Source organism: Capra hircus, chromosome 10, assembly GCF_001704415.2.
Source record: "Capra hircus breed San Clemente chromosome 10, ASM170441v1, whole genome shotgun sequence".
Classification (NCBI taxonomy): Eukaryota; Metazoa; Chordata; class Mammalia; order Artiodactyla; family Bovidae; genus Capra; species Capra hircus.
In genome coordinates, this window is record NC_030817.1 from 66,996,639 (window position 1) to 67,020,234 (window position 23,596).

The 23,596-nt window shown below is 55.3% G+C and overlaps 1 protein-coding gene across 3 annotated transcripts; it reads right to left on the bottom strand.

Annotated features, from left to right (window-relative positions):
* BAHD1 (bromo adjacent homology domain containing 1) lies at positions 1 to 23,257 on the bottom strand. 3 transcript variants are annotated; one of them, XM_018054446.1, is made up of 7 exons: positions 23,091 to 23,257; positions 7,392 to 8,831; positions 5,069 to 5,448; positions 3,959 to 4,118; positions 3,489 to 3,565; positions 2,640 to 2,740; positions 1 to 2,169 (listed from the first exon to the last, which is right to left on the bottom strand). In XM_018054446.1, exons 2-7 carry the CDS (start codon positions 8,815 to 8,817, stop codon positions 1,980 to 1,982), a joined length of 2,334 nt encoding a protein of 777 aa, XP_017909935.1. In that variant the 5' UTR covers positions 8,818 to 8,831; positions 23,091 to 23,257; the 3' UTR covers positions 1 to 1,979. The 3 variants fall into 3 exon arrangements, with proteins under 3 accessions (XP_017909935.1, XP_017909936.1, XP_017909934.1); XM_018054447.1 differs by having other exon boundaries at positions 2,640 to 2,731; positions 5,069 to 5,451; XM_018054445.1 differs by having other exon boundaries at positions 5,069 to 5,451.

Here is a 23,596-nt window from a genome sequence, read left to right on the forward strand (position 1 = left end):
GTCCTTTTCTAAATCAATACAATTTCTCAAATTTATTTTTTTCTTAAAGAAGTACTTCTAATCTCTGTCAAAAGGGAGGTGAGGAAAGGCCCTCCCTCCCTTGTAAACACTGAAATACAGATCTGAGAAACCAGGGTCGACACACACAAAAAGTGCATTTTACAAAATATCAACTAAAATATATTTTACATGAATTATGCTTCCACTGAAATTCTACCAGCTGCATTTTCAGGTTCAAAAAATATTTCCACATCTAAGAGATTTCAAAAGCATTTAAGTTCTGGGCAATGGACCCCACCTCCCTGGAGGAGGCCTGACCTCCTCCTGCTGGGTGAGGCTGGGCTCCTTAGCAGCTCCCACTCTGCCACCCTCTCTTACTGCCCCACCCTCCTTGACTGATGTCTTCCTCCAAACAGCTTATTCAGTAAGAAGGGACCCAAGTTTCTTCCCTTGGGGTTTGAGATTGGGTTTCCCACGTGTGAATTCACCTCTGAATGGTCCAGGAGGAGCCGTCTGCACAGGGACAGGGCAGGGCTGGGGACTGCTGGGTGTGCCCTCAGGGTTTGCTTCCACCTGCCTCTCCAGCTCCTGCCCAACTGTCCTCATCCACTGCAACCTCCTCAGCCTGTGGGGTCTGTGTCTGCCCCTCTCTAGGGGAGGGGGACCCAGTCCTGCCCTGCTTGGCTCCTGTCCCCAAGGTGGTACCCTGCAGAATTGCTGAGCATGCACCCAGCACCAGGCCCAAGCCACACTCCCTCTCCCCGTCAGGCTCCTCTTTGGTACAAATAGGAAAGAACCAGGCTGCTCCAGCCCCACAGAGTGCCCCAGGGCCAGGGCCTACTCCTGGCAAGGACAGCAGGGGGCTGAGCCTCCTAATCTACTCTGGGGAGTGGCATGAGGTGACAACAGGGCCCCTTGGCAACAGGAACAAACTAAAAATGCAGGTCTTTAGCTCCTAGAGTGAGTGGCTGCAGCTCAGCAGGTCTGTGGACTGATACAGTGTTGATTCTTGCTGGGATGTAAATTAGTGCAATCTACAAAAGACTAGGGAAAGGGGTGTCAGGGGCAAAGAGAGCCACAGCACTCCTTTGGTTTGATTTCAGGTGGGTGTGGCTTGAAGAGTCATGTGTGAAGTTCTGCAAGAGGTTTCCTAGAACCTCCAAGTGTAAGGCAAGAGGAGAAGTCTTCAATAAATCAGGTAGCAATTTTCCTTGCCCCCTGCCCCCACCCCCTCCCAGCTCTCTTCTGCTCTCCCAGACATGACAAAGCCCGTGTTAATCAGTTAACTTCTGGGAAGCCAGACCTGCTGGGTGGCCTTCACCAGGAGGTGGACAGGAAGCTGACTCCCACGAGGGGGCCACACCCATGACTGTCAGGGCTGGTAACTTGTCCCAGCACCAAGGGCTACTGCAAGGGCAAAGGAGGAATGCCAGAGAAAGGCCCCAAGTTCAGGAAGAGAAAGTCAATGCTCTGGGAGCCAGACACTGGCTCTCCAGGCCTCAAAGGAATGGGCTCCGAGCTGTGCTAGCATCTGGGAGAGCCTGGTCCCAGGCTAATGGGGAGGCAGCGGGTCACAGTGGGTGAGGTAAAGCTGGCTCCCATGCCCCCTTGAAGGGCCCAGGGGAGGATCAAGAAGGGCATGGTTCCTGAAGGACCTTCCCCCAGTCCCTCCAGGGCCCATGCCCCTCAGGCTTGGCCCAGCCTCAGGGAAGACTGCTTCTTTAGGAGCCTCTGCCCATGGACCCCCGAGAGGCACCCTGGGCCAAGCTGAGGGTTCTGATGCTTTTCTTATACCCTGACCTCCCCTTCCCTCCCATGGGGCCCAATCCCTCAGGGGCCCCTGCCCTCCCCCACAAGAGAACCACAGGCCAGCCACCTTGAGCTCCTGTGGCCCCTTAACCAAGTGCTGTGCTTCAAGCAGTGCCCCCTGCCCTGAGCCCCATTTGCCCGTGGGCAGCCCCAGCATGGGTGTGAGGAGGCTACTGGGGGTTCTTGAGGATGCGGCCATGGCGGAAGTCATAAACATGGCGGCAAAGAAACACCAGCTCAGGGTCCGTGTCCTCGGGCACTGTGCGGTGTGGCGGGGTGGAGTAGTCCGCAGATGGGGGCACCAGTGCTGTCTTTCGGCTGGGAAGCCCCTCGCCCCGGCGCTTGGCCATGGCACAGAATCTGCAGTGACACACCATTCACAGCTGTCTTAGCAGGAAGACCAGTTCCTTCCCTACCCTGCCCAGAGAGCTGGACATCCCCTCCAGCCTCCCCAAGGGCAGCTGCTGCCTCCATTCCTGTCCTGGGGCTTATGCCCTCTCTGCCAACCACCACTCCATCTTCTTGGTCCCTGGGGACCCACACCTACTGAACCTCCCTACCAAACACCTGCCAATTCTCCTTGATTGCCTTCTGACAGCAGTACTGTAACCATCCCCACCCCTGAAACTCTGTCCCAATTCACTCTGCCTCAAAAGGGGAACAATTTTATTTTTTTTCCTATAAAAATCAGGATGATGGAAGCAGACCGGAAAAAAGTTCTAGGAGGTCAGGTCCAATGAGTCAAATCCCCTTGGGGATCACAGGCAACCCACGAATAGTCTGGGGAGTCTGAGGGGAGGCGCAAGCCAGGGGTACAGGGCGTCACCCACCTGCAGTACTCGGCAAAGGTCAGCACGTAGCACTTCTCTTCGATGCAGGCTACACTGTTCTGGTCTTGATGTCGTGATGCAAAAACTTCATTCTGCAAAGGCTCAAGGGGAGACAGAAGGAGGTTGGCTACCAGGGTGGGAAGCACCTAACTCCAAGAGCAAGATGGACATGAACTCTGCTGGGACTCCTGACCCAAAACAGATTAACTCCAGCTATCGCCCAGGAAGCCAAGGAGCTTTCCTGGAATTTCAGCCTAACTGATCCCATCAAACAGCCCAGGGCATTCCTCCTAGGTCCTGTCCTTCTCAGGAGGAGCCAGGTGCCTGCTCCAGCCCCTGACTAAGATCAGCCTCCTGACCCCCACCCCAGCCCAGGGGAGAAGAGAGGAGCTGGTGCACATCCTCCCGGTTAGAGGAAAAAGGTCCCAGCAAGGGGAAAAAGAGCAAAAGGGAGTCCAGTCTGGGGGTGGAGCAATCACACCCAGATGGCATCACCTCTCTGAGTGCAGAGCTTGGGAGATACCCGGGTGTGCCAGGAGAGTCTTTCCTCCCCTCCCTCTCACATCGCATGACACTAAAGGTGTGCACTCCCCCTTCCTGTCACCAGGAGGACGTATATACTTGTTCCCATTCTGGCACCCCCTGCCTTAGGGGCTCCTTTCTGCCCCGCCTTTTAGGGCAAAAGACCCACTGACACGAACTGGGCAGTCTTAGGAAAAGAGGCTACAACTCTTGCCCCTCCCCAGGTTCTCTGGTGTCCCAGGTGACAAGTCCAGGGACCAGACCAGCCAGGCTGCTGCCCCACACCATGCTCTCCATGCCCCTGCCTCCCGCCGCCAGGCAGCTCACCTCGTGCATGCTGGGACTACGGCCACCCTGTAAGTGCTCTGGTCTGTAATACCACAAGAGGCTCATCATCAGCTCTCCTGAGGGAAACAGAAGCAATCAGGGCTTGAGCTGGCAACTCCACAATGACTGAGATGGGCAGGTGGGCTAGCCACCTGCCCTGGAGACTCATCCAACTTCAAAGCCTGGGCCAATCCTGCGAGCTCCGGCCACCCCATCCCCTGCCTTGGGCCAAGTCTGGTAACTCAGTGGCCGAGAATGCTGTTAGGTGTGGAGGAAGGAGAAAAAGGCACTGACAGGTGAGGCAGGGTGATGGGTGCCCAGTCCCTGATAGCCGGAAAGATTAATGAGCTGATCCAAGCCCAGCCCAAGGCTGTCTCCCTGAGCAACAGACAGACGCTGGCTTAGAGGGAGGCAGACTCTGCTAAGAACGCGGGACACTAGTGCCCAGCTGGACTCTAGGCAAGGGGTACCTGATTCGGGGTTCTCCCAGAGGGCAGAGATCTTGGCCACATAAGGTGTGGACGTCTTTCGAGGGCCTGACTTGAGCAGGACAGTGTCCCGGACTCGGATGGTCTCTCCATGCCGCTCCACTGCCTGGTAGCTCTTTCGAATGGCTGGTTCCGGTTCATCCTGAGCAACAAACCAGTGACACAAACAAGGCTTGTGGGGCCACACTCAGCATGGGGAGGGAGTGATGTTGTTTCCCTCTGTGATCTCCTCAGAGGAGTCAAACCACTGTGGACAACAGACTACAAAAGCGGTGAGCGCTCTGTCCCCTCCTCCCTGAGCCTGGCTTTTGGGGCAGAGTGGGAGAAAGGGCGATAAATGAGAGCAGAGCTAAGAGAGTGACTCAAAACTTCTGGGGCTGTGTCTGAACACCTCACCCCTGATAGCCGGCTTTCACACTCCAAGCCCCCAGCACCGGGCAGTCCTCAAGTTTCCTAATGGACAGTCTGATTTTGACTCTTAAACCACCACGGTAAGTGGCGAAGCCTTGGGCAAATTACTTAATCTACTGCTAAGCCTGTCTTCAAATGAGGGTAGTTACAGGACCACAGGGTGCGGCGTACCTCACAGGGCAGTGGCGGGGATGAAAGCAGATAATGCATGCAAAAATTTCACTCAGTTCTGGCCCCTCAGAAGTGCTCGATACATTTTAGCCAACATTCTTCTCATCATCCCAGACATTCCTCTGTCACTAATTTCCTATGCTTATCCCCATTTCCCCTGTACATATTTACCCAAAAAGTCTCCAGGGAAGTCCTCTACTTTATAATCCAGGATGAGAGGTGAAGACTCATCAGGAGGCCTCTCTGAGAGTCAGCGATGGAGATGGCAGCCACCAGCTGTGACTGACTGTGTATTCCCTGACTCCCCAAGGCACAGGACACCGGATCAGGAGGGGCTGGGGGAGCAGGCTGGGGCAGCGTGATCACCTCCCCAGGGTAAAACTGAGCTGGAACCCCTTGTCACCTCTCAAGAGTGGCCAGAGATGGGGTTCCTGAGATCCACCTCGCTGCAGGTCCTGTGTCCCTGCCACCACCCTCCCTTCTCCCCATCGGCTGGGAGCTGGCGCTCACCAAGACATAGACGGCCTTCTCGCAGGCAGCCCCGACGGGCACCCAGCCATTAGTGCGGCGGCGGCGACGGCGGCGGGGGCGTGGGCGCTGGACACGAGGCTGCTTAGGGTGGCTGGGCCTGCGGGCGGCCTTGCTCCGCGCAGTGTGCCTACAGCTGGAGCCCGTGCGCAGACCTGACTTGGAGCCACTAGGAGGCTTGGCGCTCTGAGGGCACGCGCGGGCTACTGTCTGGGGCTCCGAGGTGGGTGTCTGAAGATGGGGGACGGGCTCTGCTGCAGGTGGCACGCTGGGCACAGGGCACCCCAGGAGGGGGTGGGCAGGCGAGGCAGGGTGGCCGGCTGCCGGGAGAGGAAATTCCAGCTGGCCCAGGGATCTGCAGCCTTCTGGGAAAATGAGAGAGGGAATCAAGGCAGGTAAGGACAAGCAGTGAATCCCCAGCACGTCTGCTTTCAGAGTCTGAAAGTGAAAGTCGCTCAGTAGTGTCCGACTCTGCGACCCCATGGACCATACAGTCCGTGGAATTCCCCAGGCCAGAATACTGGAGTGGATAGCCTTTCCCTTCTCCAGGGGATCTTCCCAACCCAGGGACTGAACCCAGGTCTCCCGCATTGCAGGCGTATTCTTTACCAACTGAGCTATCAGGGAAACCTGCTTCCATCTTAATTCTAAGTGTGAACCCAAAGGTCAATGCAGTGGCGGGTGGGGTCAGAGGCCCTTAAGGTAGATGATCAGTGACTGCCAAGGGTGTTCCTTGACCTTGGGAGACCGGCCCACAGACATCTCCACCTCCTCTTCTAGCCTGAAAGAAGGAGAATGGGAACAGCATCTCTAGCTCTGACTTAATATTCCTTTTCTAAAGGCTTCCACAGTGCTTGGGAGCAGGGCATCTGAAGCTAGATGAGGATGTGAGTCCCTGAGCTGCCACTCGCCAGCTGTGTGACCTCAGGCAAGCCCCTTTACCTCTCAGTGCCTTGCCACAGAAGAGGTAGTTTCGAGTGTCATGTAGTATGCCCTAAGTATTTTTCTATCAATTCATCTCATCCTTACAACAAGCCCATGAGGTGGGTACCACTACTCTCGTTTTACAATTAAGGAAACTGAGACACAGAGCGCTTACTGGTTTGTCACACAATCAATCACGTGGTTGGGGAGAACATTTCAGTCTGGCCACAGACTCTGTGCTCAATTAACATGCCGTATGGCCTCCCATATATAAAGCACCAAGAACAAGCACCTGGCACATGGTGCTTACTGGTGTCCCAGGGCAAAGGGCTAAGGGTCTAGGGTCCCACGGGTTAGGTGACTAAACTTAGGGAGTGGTACAGAAGAGAAATAAAAGCCTGTTCTCATTTCTCCAGAGCTCCTACTCACGCCAGAACCTGAAACAACAAGTCTGGTGAGAGTCAAGCAGTCTATTAAGTTGTTTTATAGACCCCTTAGAGAAAGGCTGTGGAGGAGAAGGCAGAAAGCTCTGAGAAGGCATGGCCCCTCACTTCACCAGCAGCACGGCAGACGTGCTGGCCAGCATGGCTCTGGTTGTGTCATTTCCGCCCGGAAGGGAGCCTGGAGAGGCATGTGAAGACACTCCTGCCAGTGTGGGGGCAGAGAGATCACTTAGGGCTGTCTCATCAGCTACAGCATGAGACTCTCAGGTGTCTGATCTTGCTGGGAAGGTACACACCAAAGCCACAGGCCCCAAGAGCAGCCTGTCTGTTCTCCGGGTATGCCCACCTGGTCCACACCTAGCAAGGCGATGCTAAGTGTGAGCATTACTTCTCTTTCAAGGCCTGTACGGCCAGGATGAAACTGTCCTGATACAGCTGGCACCACCTACCAGGCCTGGTATCCACCATCCCTCCCATGGATACTGCACTTGGTTGGCAAGCAGATGGTCTGGGTTCCTGGGAAGTAAGGAATTCTAGTTTTCCTCAAGGAAGGCAAAAGGGACATGGGAACAACATGGCACAAGCGCTAATTTCAACATCTAACTTGCTACTCAAAGTCTAAGAATGGGTATCCCAGAGGAGAGGCAGGAGAGACTGTCCTTGCCCTTTCTACCACCACAGTGCTGCCAACTGCCAAGTCTAGAAACCTCTACAGACAGCAGGGACACAGCAGGGCTGCTGAGAACTAAACATGGGCCTCTTTCCTGGAATTTCCTAGGCTGATCACACAAAATCAGGGGAATACGCCCTTCTCAAAACCCCTAGCCTTCCCATGCAGTTGTAGATGCCAAGGCACCCCACCCCAGTCCACGGCCCACCCTCTTGGGACACCGCATCTCAGAGATGCCCTGGGAAACCCCACCTCTAGGAAGGCATACCTGCTGCAAAAGGCATTTTGTAGGGGCAGCCGCCACAGGTAGTGCCGAAGTGGGTAAGAGACGTGGACAACATTTCACAGATGCTGTAGCCATTCGCTCCAGTATCCTCATCGGAGCAATAGCGAGAACCCCATGGAGGGTGCTGGAAAGGGGTGCCTGCAGGCACTGAGCTTGGAGCCAAGAGAAGCCCCTCATTAGGTGCAGCCACTGGGGACAGCTTGCCCTCGGGGAGCATGGGGCAGGAAGAGTAGCCCCCACACTGCAGCCCGTCTTGGCTGCAGTACAGATAGAAGTTGCCCAATGCAGTGAGCTCAGGCCGACCATACAGGCCATTGTAGTCAGCAGGGTTGCCAGGCATCGGGAGCGGGGAGAGTTGTGGTGTGGGGAACGAGGGCTGGTGCAGTTCCTGCTTGGGGGCAGGTGACTCCTCCCCTGGGCGCCCAGGCTCCGGCTTCAGGGCTGCCTGGCCCCCCATCAGCAGGGGCAGCTGTGGCCGCAGCCCCAAGGGGCTCTCCAGAGCCTTGCTCAGGGGCTGGTAAGGTGGCTGGCTGGCTGGCCCACGATGGGGAGCAGATGGCCAAGACTCCTCGGGGCACCCTTGCCAGCTAGGTGGGCCTGCAGCCTCCCCAGAGCCAGCCCCTTGTCGGGCCTTGGGATAGTTCTTGCCATTAACCTTGGCCCACTTAGGCCTCAGGCCCTTGGGTGCTGGTGGCTCCGCAGAGTGCCCATCTGCTTCAGGGTGGGCACGAGGTGGGCGCAGGGGGAGCTCCCGCTCCTGGCTCAGCTTCAGGAAGGCAGCCGCATTCAGGCTGGCCAGTCTCTTGGGAGTTGGATCACCATCTCTGCGGGCCCCTTCATCTGGTGCCAGCTCTGGAGACAGGTCCCGACTTCCTTCTCCGAGGTTCCCAAGCCGGGGCCGCTTCTTAGAGGAGGCCCAGCCTCCAGCGGCCCGGTCACGGTCCCGGCTGCGGTGGGGGTCTCCCCCTCGGCTGCGGCGAGTGCCCACCAGGCTGCCGGTCTCCTCCCGCTCCAGCAGCAGGTTATTGAGGGCCTCGGCGTTGAGGGAGGCCAGGCGCCGCTTGCGGGGCTGTGAGAGGCCAGTGTCCTCGCTGGATGGGGTTGGGCTAGGGGGCTTGGGCAGGTCGGGGGGCAGCTCATCAGCCTCATCTGCACTCTGTGGACCGGCTACGTTCTCCAGGCGGGTCAGCAGCACTTTGCAGGCCTTGGGCTTCTCGGGAACTAACGGGCGCTTCCGCAGTGGGTAGTTCTTGCGGCGCCCTGTAAGGTGCTCTGTGCTCTCAGGAGGACCGGGCTCCACGCCCTCTCCCCGCTGCTCCACACTGCTGCCTTCCATTTGCAGGGGCTCCTGGCGGCCTGTGGGGCCCGAACTCAGCATGGGCAGAGACTTCCTCCGAGTGTGTGTCATGGAGTATCTCCAACCTGCAGAACGGAAGTAGGCAATGAGAAAAGTCTGTCCTGGTCTGCCTTCTCCCCAGCTAAAGCCCTTCCAGCACCTGCTGCAATAACTCTGGCCTACCCTCACTTTATTTCCAGCCTGGATTTTCTTAGGACCCCTCTTCCAGAGTGCAAAAGTCTAGTGGGGTCAGGCTACCAGCAGCTGTGCGTGGACTGGCTACCCCACACTCCTCTGAACCGAGCACCTGGGGAGCCTATGGCACAATGCAAACCCAGAATCAGAAGACAGAAAAGGCTGGGGACAAAATATGCAGCTGTTTCCACCTGTTTTTCTCCCACTGGATATTCATCACAGGACAGGAAGAGACTCTGAGGACACTGAGGCAGGATAGGGGCTTGGGTGGTGGGAGTCCATTTAGTCCCTCAAAGACATGATCAATCCTCCCCTTTCCTGGGGCCTCTGAGATTGGCCAAGGAGGACAAGGAGATGGACAGTGAGAAGCCGAGATGAGGAACCTGCCTGCTGGGCTGTGGAGAAGGCCAAGTCTAGTCTGTGAGGACACCTGCCTGGCAAGTACAGTGGACAGCCATAACCTGGGTATTGCTGCAAAGTCCCCTGAAGGATGAAGGCCTGGCTGTGAGGAGCCCGTGAGGGGAGGTATCACCCAGCCCCTGGAGCCAGCCCCACCTTAGTTCAGATTCCAAACAGCCCAGTACCTGGGGGAGGGATGGCAGTAAGGTTGGGGCCAGTGTTCCCAGGTAGGAGACCCACGGACCACACTCTAGACCTGTGGTACAGCCTTAAAAGTCCACCAGCCACCAAGAGCTGGGAAAAGAAAGTACCAAAGGGAAGAACTGACTCGGGACAAAGCCGCTCAGCCATGTTAGTCCAGCCCTTTTTATCAGGACTCCCTCCAGGTAGGCAAGATGCCAGAAAGGGGCAGGATGGAGGAGAGAATCACAGGAAACCTAGAGCCCCAGGCCAATGCCCATGACCAGACATCACCCCCTAAATGTGCATGGCAGATACCCCTACCTCCCACATACCTGGGGCCCCCTGAGTCTCTCCCTAAATGAAAAAGGCCAAAGTAGGCTGTGTGCAGGAAGCTGGCATGGCATAGGCAATGAAGAATTGAGGGGCGGGGTGGGAGGCTCCCTCCCCGGCCCTTCCCCGGGTGGTGGTCTGTTCACTTTCTACCTATACTCCAACAAAGCAAGGTGATGCCAAGTAAGATGTCAGACTGGGCTCTGCCCTCGCCAGCATTCTGCGACCCCCCTCTGGCTTTTCAATTTAATTTCCCTACTGCTATTGTTATTCACTCTCACTCCACCAGAGGAGCTGGGAGCAGTCCCTGCAGGGCCAGGATTTAACCCTGAAAGTCCCAAGCCTGAGGGCTCCCAGGGAGTCCAGAGCCCTTCCAGTAGCTCCTGTGGCCTTGGGCCAGTGTCTGGGATCACTAGGTCTCTTCTCTCCAGAGATAAACCAGACTAGGTGAGAAACAGTGCTTCAAAAACCAGGCTGAGGGCAGCGTGGGTTTCCCTCAGCCCTGAGAAAGAACTTGGAAAACTGGAAAAGGGAGGCAGCATGCCAGGCATTGCTCTGGCCACGTGCGGGGACCTGCATATCCAGAGACCAGGCCCCAGGCAGGACAGAGAGTCACAGAAGGCAAATCCATTCATTCCTGAAGCACAGACTGCAGTGCTCCTGAAAAATTCCAGGCATCTGCTAGGCTCCCTAAGACTCTTTCTTGCTTCTCATCAGGGGGACCACCCATCCCTGATTGCTCAGCACACTTATTAGCAATGCCTCATTTCACCTTCAAAAGCATCCCAGGTGCTTACAACCCCAGGCCCTTCCCTCAATGGCAGGGCACCCCTGTGCCGGAGGGTGAAAGAGCAAGGACAAGGAGAAGGACACCTGTATTTCCTGGGGAAGTCCGCACCCAGGCCTCCTCCACTCCCAGAAGGCCTGGAGAACAGTGAACAGACCACACAGCTGAGCAGGGGCCAGAGCCCCTCAACAGGCCCCAAGTGACTACAGCAATCAGCCTGGGAATGGCTGGTGGCCAAGGCTGAGGTCACCTGGCCTTTAAGGACATGGACACCAAGTGCAGAATAAGGAGGGGTAGATGGGAAATGGAAAGCAAACAGAGGGAGGTGTTTTCAAGTCTGGTCAATGAAGAATTCTTAGACCGAGGAAGGACTTGGTCTGTTCTCCACCCCTAGTTGGCTGGTAGACCGGCCACGTGCGTGGATGGCCCAGGGATTCTGGGATACTTGGTCCCACTCAGTCTTTCCCGCTCAACATGGAAGATTAGGAGAGGAGCCTTCCACTTTCTGGAGCTGTCCCCAGAACCTGAGAACTTGTTTCCTGCAGAGGATCTCACTCTTGCATCTCCCTCTCAGCCCTCCAGTCCCTCAGGGACACTCACTATCCCTGAGGCTAACGCTCCAGGGAAGCCTAGTAAATCACAGGGTGCAAGTCACATTTCCAAATCAAGCATAAAGGCCTCCTGCAAGCCTCCCCTGAATCTGCCAAATCTTGTCACCCGCAGAACAACTCCCAGCTCTCATGTGGTGCCTAAGGCAGCCATGGCACCCCCCCAACAACCCCCCAGAAGAGGCTGGGGTCTCTGCTGCCTACCGCACTCACTCCAGGCTGAAGAGAGTGAGTCATGCTTTGAAGCCAGATGGACGTGTGAGAACTTCGGCAGCAACTTTTCCCTGGGGTGGGGCTGGGTGGAGGGGGCGCCCAGCCTGCCAGGGCCCCTCTAACCTGCAGGGGGGCCTAGCTCAATGGGGGAAGATCCCATTGAACCAGGAAAGCTTGGTTTCCCTTCCAGCTCTGCCAAGCTCCCCTGTCTGTCTCTCCCACTTACAGACTAGTTCAACCAGGAACTTCTTACCACTGCCAACACACCACCAGGGTGCCTAGGTTCTCGGACTACCTTCCTTTTCTTTGGGAAGCCCTGTCCTCCCAGGGACAGGTAGTCTGGGCCCCCTTGGGAGACGGTTCCTAGGAGAGACTCCCCAGGGCATATTACAGCTTGCCGAGACCATGTCAAGCAAGCTCTTACTGAAGAAAACCAGTCTGACAGCTGCCATGAAGCATAGTGGCTGTTTGGTGGTCTTCAGAGCTGAAGACCCATTGAATCACAAGATGAATCCAAAATCACAAGTCTGCCTGGCTGTGTGAAGTTATCTCCACAGAAACAGAAAAAGGAGAGCTTACCCTCAAACTGTAGCAGCACCTTGTACCCAGCCCCCACCACCCACTAGGCCAGGTGGAGCACACCCCAAGGTACTGTGTGTGAGAGCAGGTCAAAGGCCTGGAGGAGATGGGCCACGGGCACCAGAGGGGAAAGGAGCGGGGTGGGGGCCTGAGTGAGCAGGTCAAGTCTGCTTCACTCCTGCAGAGGCTGCACTAGGCTGGAAAGCGGCCCTTAGCCCTGCCAGGGGGTCTCTCTAAATTACCCGGCTCTAGACCACACCCCTACCTCACCCTTAGGGGTTCAGGACCCATGCCCCACCCCACCCCACCCCCGCCCCAATGCTCTTCCTGAAACTTCTCTTACCACTGCACTTTAAATTCTGGCTTTTTGGTTTATTCTTAATGGGAGGGAGTACTTGGAGGGGGTGTCTTAGTTAGGCAAGAGCTGACCCAGGTGGCCCCTTGGGTGAGGGTCAAGAAAGGCTCTGTCCCAAGCCACCTCCCCACAATTACACCTAAAGCCAGGCAGCTGGCACCGAGCTAAGCACTGCCCACCTCTGCAATCTCTTTTGGAATAATCCCCACCTCTCAAAGGAGTAATACTTTTTCATGGACACTGAGTTTCTTGAAGCGTCTATCAGAGAAGAAAAGCAGCAAGAGCACAAAGGCAAGCTACTGTTCTTTTAAACTCAGCTGATATTACTTCATGGAAAAACAGAAAGGTGAAGCTGCCGAAATTCTTGTGATAAAGCCAAATAAAGATGCGGCTGGTATCTCTTGAATCCCCCAGAGCTGGTAAAACGGAAAAAACCAAAGCTTTAAGTCAGGCAGACCTGGATTTAAACGCCAAGTTTGCCCATCATGAATTACTTACTTAAATTTGCTGAACGTCAGATTCCTCATCCCAAAGAGACACATCAGAAGGAAGCTTACTTAAGAGCGGTGGTGAGAATGATACTAGTCATCATGCAGGAGCCAAGCAGGCCAACATCCCGGGGATCTCCCCCTTTCAGATCCACAGACAGGGGAGGGCAGCCCAACCGTGGTCCTCAAATCCCCACACTAGGAGGCCAGAGCCAGTGGGGGCGGCGAGAACTCTGAAAACGGAGCCTGCATCTGAACCCTGCCCTGCAACTGTTCCACTGAAAACACCCGAGAGTCCACCCCTGGGAACTCAGCAGCGCCACTGCTTTCCCGAGAGGGACCCAGTGCGAGGTGACGGTGAGGGGCTCCGTTTACAATGCAGCCAGAGGGCAGGGGCAGAAACTGTATCCCACAGACCCTGAACAATAGCTCCAGGCCTCCAAGAAACAAGAAAGGCGAGATCTTCAGATGCTCAAGACCTGGGGGATGGGTCAGAGAGCATGCACTGCCTGCTGCCACCATCTGACTGTGGCTTCAGCACAAGCACCCAGAGAGAGCAGGACTCTGGCAGTGCAGAGCTCAAGCCCCAGGGTTCTGCCCCTGAGGAGAGAAGGCCTCCCTGGTGCCCATTCAGCCTCACTTGCTGTGGGTACTCGATTCACTCTGCAGTCAGGCTGGGCTCCTACAAACTCCTGGGCAGGAAGCGCTGTGGCCGACCAAAGAGAACTGGCCTGCCCCGTCTGGATGCGGCTGGTTTTACATGCTGTCCCGGGGTCTGGCGGCCATCTGAGGAGCTGGGTTTGCCTGCCCTGGAGGCACCAAGCCTATCTCTTGTCTGTCAGACCACCTGCTCCTCACACTTCACACTGGGGGCTCCCAAAAGCCCAGAGAGGTGGGAGCAGTGGTACAGGAAAGGTCCACCCCTACCCGACACAAGGTCCAGGGTGCCAACCAGCCCAGTCCCACAGCCCCAGTGTTGGCTACTCCTGTCCACTCTGACCCTCCCTGCAGGAGCGCCCAGACACACAGGTGTCTAGAACCTCCATGAACTTCTGGCTCTGGACACAAAGTCAGATGTCATGCACGTGTGTGCTAAGTTGATCCGTATCCGACTGGTAAAGAACCCGCCTGTCAATACAGGATATGTAAGAGACGATGGTTCAATCCATGGGTTGGGATGATTTCCCTGGAGGAGAGCATGGCAACCCATTCCAGTGTTCTTGCCTGGAGAATCCCATGGGCAGAGAAGCCTGGCAGGCTACAGTCCATAGGGTTTCAAAAGAGTCAGACGTGACTGAGTGACTTAGCATGCACACACAGGAATACAGGAACAGTAGAATAGGTGGAATCTCCTCTTTCTCATTGGAAACAGTCAGTTCCTAGTCTCAGGGCAAGGCCCCTCCTGCAGGGAGGGGGCTGAGAGTAAGGCAGACAAGACCTACCCCTTGGATCTAGAATCAATCTATACACACAGCCCCCTGAGCTGGGACAGTGGGCAGAGAGCATTGTATTTTAGTCATATTGCAGTGCTCTGCTCTAAGAAACTCAGATCTGACAAATTAGGAGGTAATCACATGCAATACAAAACTAGTCTTTAGAGGCTTTCTTTTAAAGGCACAAGTCCTTGCCAAAGGCGACTTGCCTCCCCTAGTTTCTTTCAGGGGCCCTGCTCCAGTGTGCACCAGGCAGACCTCTCAGGGCAGGCGTCGGTCTAGCTAAGCCAGAGTGCCCGCCACTCACGCCCGGGCACACGGCACCTCTTGTGACCTTTGCTCATTCGGCCAACATTTTGCTGGCTCCTCGCCACAACTCAGCGAGGTGAGACCCACACAGGGCTGGAAGCCACTTTATGTTGCCACTAATCCCAAGTGGGCTCGATCAACGAACAGCTTGAACTTCCTGAACCTTGGTTTCCTGATCGACACAGCAGAGTTGTGAGCACCCGGTTAAATAAGAATGGTATACAACAGGCGATCAACACAAGCTCATCCTTGCCCCCTACATATCAAGTTATCAGGCTAAGAGCTGAGGGAAAGTGCAAAACAGACTGGGCAACTGGAGCTTGAGCTGTTAGGAAGATAGAGGACAAGAGTCTGTGAGAGGGCTGTGGCAGAGTGCTCAGAGCTTGGTGGAGAGAACTTAGCTCCAAAGCAGCTTCCCAGAGGGCACACCCGAGCCGCGACTTCCAGCTTCTTCCTGAGGGTCTACTTCATGCCAGGTGTACCAAGCCCAGTGGGAAATGGGTAGTACCCTAGAAAATTTGCTTCACAAACATTTGGAAAGAGCAGGAGACGAAGGCAACTTTCCCCAGACTGCCCACCACTGGCTCCATACAGAATTGCTCCAGGCTGAGGGACAGTGGAGCTCTGGGCTAAGTCTCCGGCAGACCCTCCCCTTCTCAGACTCCACAGTGCCCAGGCCAAAAGCAAATCTCCCGCTGGGGCAGGACCTATTTGTTCCTGGCAGTGAAAGTGCGGAAGAGATACAGCAGGAACAGGGCCATGGAGCCTCAAGGCTCAGCAACAGGCCCACCAGGAGGAAGCCTCAAGGACTGATGCCCCGTTCTCCAAAAAACACATCAGCTCACCAGCTGCTCCAGGCACTTGCCAAAGAATGACAAAGGGTATGTGGCTGGTTCAACCACCAGGACACTCCAGGAACCAATAACTTAGATGTCTAAGATGGCTTGCCAAGACCAGAGGTGCTATCTAGTGTCTTGAATGAAGAAACTGGCCAGCCAGGCCAACATGGGAGCTCTGCCCTCGGCCTTCCCAGCGAAGTGCTGACCTCCCTGAATGAAACAGCCATGAGGAACAAGACCCAAGACCAGGCCTTCCCAACATTCCGCCAGCACAAACAGAACCACAGGCAGCCCCTACTAGAGTTACAGGCACCTAACCTGAATATCTCACTAATTAACTAAGTGTTTAGTGCCACTCCCATTATGCAAGCTCTACCAGGACAGGCGGGGTCTGCCTTCCTTACCAGTAAATCTCATCCACAGGGCTTATGAAGAGCTTGCTGAACAAATGAAGATCTGGCTGCCCACCTGCTCCCCTTCATATAACATTTCTACCCTAGGCTGATGGCACCACTTGGAGCCCAGGACAAGAAACTCTGACCTCAAAGCTCTCCCTCATCCCTAGGAGTCCACCATGCCTCTTTAGTGTAATCCACAGTTCAACGGGCTACTTTAGGAATTCTCTCATGTTATACAGCACAACCTTCTTCCACTACCATCCTTCTCCCTCCCAACCTGCCCAGCTATGTCGGGAGAATATTTCTCTCATTCCATATCTTACAGTCACCATAACTCTCATTCATCCTTGCCACTCCCCACCCCCTGGGGGCTGCTATCATCTCATCCTAACAAGGAGAAAACAGAAGCACAGAGGTAAGAGAACTTGCCCACACTCCCGCACCATCAAGGGCGGAGGCAGGGCAGCTGCTGTCAGTCCCCAAGTCCACGCCCCGAACCGCAACACAGGATGGCTGCTGGCTGAGTCACAGGCCAATAATCCTGCATGTGCGATTTTGCTTTTCTGAGCTGTTTTAAGTATTGGCATTAACACATTATTAGTTTTTCTTGATTTCTCACCACAAAGGAATTGAAGATGTACTACGATTAAATGGCATCTATGTACTGGCCATGGAACATATACATAGTTTTACAGACTGTTTCTACAGAAGAGTCTACTCAAAGTTCCCAGTATGTTCTTAGATGTACTTCTAAAACAAACCCATTTTATATCTTTGAAAAGGGTAGGGGCTGCAAAGACAGGTTTTCTTGATTTTACAGTAAATCTAGGAAAAGAATCTATAGTCCACTCCCCGCCCCCCGCCATCCTAACCACGTCTCTTGAATCAGATGAAATCTCCAGCACAAACTGCAATGAAGACTGAAATTCGGTCAACACACTCCAATCAGTCATCTTAATATTCAAAGACATATTACCTGACCTCTTGGCTACCTCTTTGGGCTGAATAAATTCAAGTCCTTTCAATTCTCCCTGATGATCATCTCTTGCAGTCATTTTATCCATTTTACAATTTTTTCTACACTCTGTCCAAACTGTGTGAACCCCTCCAGGCAGAGAACAGCTCTGCCCCCAATATTGAGACAGGCTTGCCAAACCTGACTCCATCTTCCATTCTGATATACACATCACAATATCCTGGCATCAAGCAGCACCCTAATACCTTTCCTGTGATATCTACAAAGGTCCTCTAAAAACTAATAATTCAACTCTAGGGCATTCCCTGGCAGTCCAGCAGTTAGGATGTGATGCTTCCACTGCCGGGCTGGGGTTCAAATCCTGGTTGGAGGACTAGAGTCACATGGCATGGCCAATAACAATACACCTCTAAACCATCTGACCAGATGAAAACGTGATTAACAAACTGAATTTTCTCCAGACACTTTTAGACATGCAGCTGCAGTTGGAGAAGGGCTTGAGTGTGGGCCACCCCTCTCCTCTTCAGGCAGGAAACTGAAAGAGCTGCATCTAAGGAGGGTGAAGGCTTGAACAGGCATTGAGAATGGAAGGGACAGTGGAGCTCTGGGCTAAGTCTCCCGCAGACCCTCCCCTTCTCAGACTCCACAGTGCCCAGGCCAGAAGCAAATCTCCCGCTGGGGCCATCACCACTCCAGATGAGGCCTGGGGGTCACAAGAGACAGCAACACACCAAAAAACGTAGGCCCTGAGTGTCTTCCTGGCTTGATCCTGTTAACTAAGACGAGTTACTGTCATTTTTTTGTCCTGGTAACTTGGTTATTATGGTGTCTCAGAAGTAAGTTCCCGTTTCAAAACCTCAGGGAGGCTGAGAGAAAAAGCCATTCTTTTACTCCTGATGCTTGCAGAGGATCTATCTCAAGGGTATTATTATTATTATTATTATTATTATTTGGTGGGAGGCTGAGTCAGGTTAATAACCACCCAACTTTGCAGGTGTTTCTCACTGGGAAAGATGGAATCTGGATGAAAATCCTTCCTAGGACATGACACAAAGTCCTGGACATGACTTTGCCCTGAGGCCTGCTCACCAAACCCACAATCCTCAGACCCTCAGCTTCTAGACCAAGTTGCCTAGGGCAGGACAGCAATCCCTCCGTTGGAACCCCAGGGCCAGGCTAGGACTCAGCCGCTCTGCAAAGCCAGCTCAGTGGAGCGAAGGGCACTTGTCTGGCCCTGAGCAGGCAGCCTGCAGCACCCCCGACTGCTGCTGCTCTTCGTCCCTTCTCCCTATTAGCTGGTTTACTGCTCATTAGTGGCAGAACCAGGAGGTGGGCAGGGGAAACAAAGGAGCTGAAATTCAAACCAGTCTATTTTACTCCAGTTAGGTGCCTCCCATAAAACCGGGCAGGTTTTCATCACCCAGGACCTCCCTGTCCCTTGTTCCTTGGAGGTCGAAGCAGCCTGAAGGTGAAGCGGGAACCTGCAGAATCTCAGGACCCCAGGCCCCAGGAGCCTACGCTTCTAATCACTACAGGCTCTTGACTCCATCTTCTCAGGGTGAGCTGGCCCATCAAGGCTGGGGACCCGCAGAGCAGAGTGCTGGGGCTGCCCTCTGTGTCCAAGCGCACTCTTCTTGTCCCTCCAAAGTCCCCAGCACAATGGCAAGTTCACAAAGGAAGTGAGTCCTGCCAGACTATGCTAGCAAATTCCCATAAATGCTTGGGCCAGGGTAGTACTGCTTATGTAAAATGCTTCCCCATTGAGAGATGCTGCTTTATTTACATTCCTCACAACCCATTCATAAAACGGAGGCCCTTAAATGTTGGGGCTGTTCGTATAATGCTCCATAAACCCGGCAGCTTCAACTGGCAGCCTTAGTTCGACACAGGCTGCCTCTCAACTTTTTCCCCTTAAGATTTTTTTTTCCCCTCTTTAATGACTCACCTTGCGACAGGGCGCTCAGGCCAGATGTTGCCGGAGCAAGGCCAAGAGGAGTAAGAACAGATAAAAATGAAAACACACAAGTCCTCCTGAGTGCTGGGACAGAGAGGTGGGGAGGAATGAAAATAAATCGAAAATCCCCATAGAACTCCAATGTGAACTACTCATGTTGAAGGTTGAATCCCTTCCAGATTTACTGAAACTTCCTTTAAGGATGTCAGAATGCTCCCGAACTTAAGCCTCTACAAACTAGAGATGGTGTGGAGGGACTGTTTTTTTTTAACCCCAAAGGAAAAGATAGAAGAAGGTCCTTTGTGGTTTTTAATCTACATTGTGGATGAATAAAAAGGCAGAAAATTTCTCTGCTTCTTTGTAACAGTGTTCCATGGGCTGCTGGATCTAAGAGGGGCACGATTTGTTCAGAGTGAAGAAATTCAGACGAACCTCAGAGACGAACCTCAGAAAAGAGGAAGGGCTGTGTTTTAGGACACACAGAGAAAACAGCCTGGGCAGCTGAGAAGAGAGGCCAGGATATTCATTCAGAGGTAGCCTGTCTCCTGCTACTGTAGAAGCAAGGAGGAGAGAACTAGTACAGATTTTTTTTTTTAATTGACGGGGGAGCGGTCTGCATTGCCATGGCAACTGTGAGGGGTGGCTTTCCCGCTTAGAAGGGAAATGCTGGTCCATTAATCATCAAACTGGGGCACAAAGGGGAGGTTTGGGGGAAAGGGGGTGGATGCAGAATTTATTTTTTCCACTGTTTAGACTCAAACCAGTCACCAGCCCTCTCTCCCATCTCCCCATGGTCCAGGGTTGGTAGTAAACAAAAAATGGAAGTTCCGAGAGAGCTGGGATCATAAGCTGTCCTTTCTGATGAGTCCAGTGTGGGGCTCATCATGCCTCCCATGTCAGCGATGCCCCTATAAACATCTCCTCCAACATCAGTCCCCAAAGCCCCATTCACAGGCCAGAACAGGAATCTTTCTCTTCTACTCTCAGCACCGCATTTTCTCCCATATTTACACCCAGGATTGAGAAGAGATAAAACATATGGATTCATTTAGCATGGACAACAAGGAAAATTGCATAAGAGCAGCAAAGCCGGGTGGGGAGAATGGCCTGGTGAGGTAGGAGGAAAACAGGATTACAGCCCTTTTCCAATTCATGTCTATATGGTGTCATGTGAGCAATCCACAGGACAGACTCTTCACCAGCTGGAAAATCAGAAGCAATCATTTGCTCCCCACGCTAAAGCACCCCAAACATGCCCTATGTATGTGCCTTAGGCAGAAAAGGTCGGAAACCACCGAGGACTCCATATTATCTGGAGTTCTGGCGAAACAGAAGGGCAGGTTTCCCCTCTGCTCCCACTCAACTAAGCAGTCAACTGCTTTTATTCATTCAATAAAAATGACATGCACACAAAACACAAAAAAAAAAAAAAAAAAAAAAAAAAAAAAAAAAAAAAAAAAAAAAAAAATGACATGCACAGCACTGTATCACAAATCCTGGAATACTCACGCACACACAGGTTTAATACTCATACTGTCCTTATCCTTAAGAAACTTCCAAAGAACAAAAGCACTCAAGAGGATGCCATGTTATAAAACCCAGGGTCACAATCTGAGAGGCAAGCAACACTGGCCTGGAGTGGTCTGAAATGAAGAATGAGTAGGGTTCAGGCAGGAGGAGGAGGCGGCAAGGGACTCTTAACTGGGGACAACTGGGGAAGTCAAGAGGAGCAAAGAGGCAGGGTGATAAACCTGTTCAGCACATCGGGGCTAGGGGAAAGCCTTAAGGGACACTGTCCAGGATGAGACTGCAGGAAACGGGGAGTCACTATAAGATTGTGGGTAGGGGAGTGACATAGGGGAAGGAGCGCTTTATGAAGAACGACCTAGCAGCTGTGTATGGAAATGGATCAGAAGGGCCAGTACAAACAAGAGGGAAAGGAAGGCCATGACAACAACATAGGCCTGACATGGGAACAGCAGGGCAACAGAAAGGAAGAAAGAGAGGGAGATAGAAAGAAGAGAAACTCTTCACTGGCTAAACTCTACAGAGCAAACTCTTAACTACTTGATCTGACTTGCATGAGTTTCCTGCCAGGTGAGAGCCAAAGCGGGAACCATTGTTTTGGCCATTCTCCTTTCAGTTCTGGTGGCCAGACCAGGTCACCCCCTTCTGATGCCCCCAAAAGAATCACATGCACACTGGGTAGCCCCGCAGAAGACACAAAGACCTTGAGATGCTTCATCATCCTCTGGACCTTAGACATACAATTAAATTCTCTCAGAAAAAAACTTTGAGTCTCCTGCATGAGGTAATACCTCCCTTTCTTTCCCACAAGCCTCAACTCCACCCAGGCTGGGGTCTAGACCCTCCTGGGGAGAGGGACAGAGGGCGGCCATGAATTAACTCTATGCTCAGACTAAGAGGGGTGACAGGCTGCTTTCCCAAAGAGGGATTACACTCAACCACAGCTGGGAGCAGCTCATCATCAAAACCTTCCCCAGGTGGGACCCGGATTTTTAACAAAAGTCTACACTCTAAACACCCTGAGTCTGTTTTTGTGGTCCCAACTCTTCCATTAAGCATGGGATCACAGGATAGAGCACCGGAACACTGAGTGGGTTTTTACAATTGGAAAACCAGCACCCAGCTTGGTCACTGGTGGGGTAAGAGGGGCTCACGGCTTAAGCCACTGGTTGCCAAATGTCCTCTAGTTGGTCAAGGACAGTGGTGTTCCTCCAGAACACACGGTCTCTCTGGGGCCCTTTTCGCTCTTTTTCAGAAGGCACAGCCGTGGAAAGGGTGGGAGGAAAGTCTCTCAGGGAATAGGAAACCTTTTAAACTTAATCATTAAATTCCTCCCTCAACTCAGCTTCTCCTTTCTCTCTGTGAGCACCTTCTTTCGCTAAAGAAAAGTGCTGAAGACGGTTGTCCGGGAGCACTTCTGGGAGGTATCTCCTAGTCCCCAGTCCAGCTGGTCTTCTGCCCTCTTAAGACCAGTGACAACAGGAGACTAGGAGATGTCCCAGGTGGGATTAACCTTTTGGGCAGACTCTTCTCGCCGAAACACCTCATTCCTGGCAGGCTCTAGAGCTCCTCACCGAACTGTCTCTTGGGCAAGTCCAGCAACCGGGTCGCCACTGGCCAAGCCCACTGCGTGCACACCCCCACCTCTGCCCCACTGGCTCGACCCCACTCTTTCCAGAACAGCGAGTCGATCCGAGGCTGGAATCATGAGCCAGTGCCGCAGCTCCTCCCGGCGGTCGCCCCGGCCCCCGCAATCCCCGGGGCAGAGTCCGGCCCGGTCGCCCGCCCCTCGGGGTGGGTAGCTCGGACCCGCTCCCCTCCCCGACGCCACCACCTGCGCCCGCTCCGGCGCCGCCTTTGTCCGGCGCTTCGCCGCCAAGCGGGCCCCTCGGGCCCGACCTGACCCGGCCCCCGGCCCCGGAGAAGAGGCGGCGAGGCGGGCAGGGCAGGGCCAGGCCCGGCCGCGAGCACTGGGTCCCGCTGTCACTTGGAGGCGGTCTGACAACTTCGATCCCCCCGCCCCACCTCGGACTCGGCCGCCGCTCCGCACGGTCCTCGCCGGGCCTCCCGCGGCCCACACTCGCTTCTCGAACCGGTTCCTTTCCTTCTTCGGCGCCTCCCTTCCTCCCAGTCCGATCAGGTCGAGTCTATACTACCCCCGCCCTGGCGTGGCCCCCACCCCCTGCCCCCCATCCAGCAATAACCGGTCAGCTCCCAGCGCGGGAGGGCGCCCCCCACCCTGTGCGGGAGATCCCGCGGCGCCGCCCCCGGCCGCGGCCCCTTGCCTCAGGGACCGCGATGGGGGGAGGGGGCACGGGGGGGCGGGGGCCTCGCCGCCCGCGCACTCGGAGGCGAGCCGGCTCCTCCGAGGCCAAGAAACGACCGGCGTCCTCCCGCCCTCCGCGGCCCGGGACGCCCGCGCCGCCGCCACCCGGCCAAGCTGCCACCCGGCGGCCGCCACCCACCCCGCCCCCGGCCTGCGAAGCGGGCGGCCCCCGGGGGCTGTCACCTCGAGGCGCTCCGCGCTCCCCGATGGCGGGACCGTGGCGCCGGACCCGGGGGAGAGAGGCGGCGCGAGCGAGCGGCCGCACCTGCTTCGCGTCGTCCGTCCGTCCGTCCCTTCCCGGGCTGGCGGGGGCGGCGGCGCTGCGCGCTCGGTGGGGCGCGCTGACGGGCGACCGGTCCTCTCCCCTTCACTCGTCTGCCTCCCTCGTTTGCTCCCGCCCGCCCGCTCGCCCCTTCCCCCCTCCTCGACCGAGGCCCCTAGCTCACCGGGACGGCGGCGCGGACGGCACGGCTCTGGGCGCCCGCAGGCCCCGGCCGGGCTGGAATCCGGCGGCTGGAACCCCCCGGGGGCGCTCAATTCCCGGGCTCCACGCTGCTGCGTCAGCGCCTCCTCCTGGGGGCCGGGGCCGGGCGGGCGGAGCGGGGGCCGCAGCCGGGCGGGGCCGTCGGGGGGGCGGGCGCGCCTGGCCGGGGCGGGCGGACGGCGGGGGCCGGACGGGCGGGGCAGGCAGCCGGACGGGCGGGCGGCGGGGGCCGGGCTCCGGGATCCGCTACGCCGCTCGCGGTTCCCCCACAAACTCCCCGAGAGCTGAGCCTCCGCCGCCCTCCTTCCTGCTTCCTCGTCCCCAGCCAATCAGCAGCGCGCCCCTCTGCCAGCTCCGCCAATCAGCCGCCCCGCCCTGCGCTGGCCCCGCCAGCCAATCCGGCCCTCGGCTCCCCCTCCCGGTCTCCAACCAATCAGAACCGTGGGTCGGTCGTCCCAACGCAGGGGG

What these genes read in the sequence shown, in the direction of transcription:
- BAHD1 (XM_018054445.1), bottom strand. Translation starts at nt 8,817, where the DNA reads ATGACACACACTCGGAGGAAGTCTCTGCCCATGCTGAGTTCGGGCCCC. An exon ending in CAAAATGCCTTTTGCAGCAG is followed by an intron (nt 5,452 to 7,391) that starts GTATGCCTTCCT and finishes TCATTTTCCCAG; the next exon opens with AAGGCTGCAGATCCCTGGGC. An exon ending in GTAGTCCCAGCATGCACGAG is followed by an intron (nt 2,741 to 3,488) that starts GTGAGCTGCCTG and finishes TCTCCCCTTGAG; the next exon opens with CCTTTGCAGAATGAAGTTTT.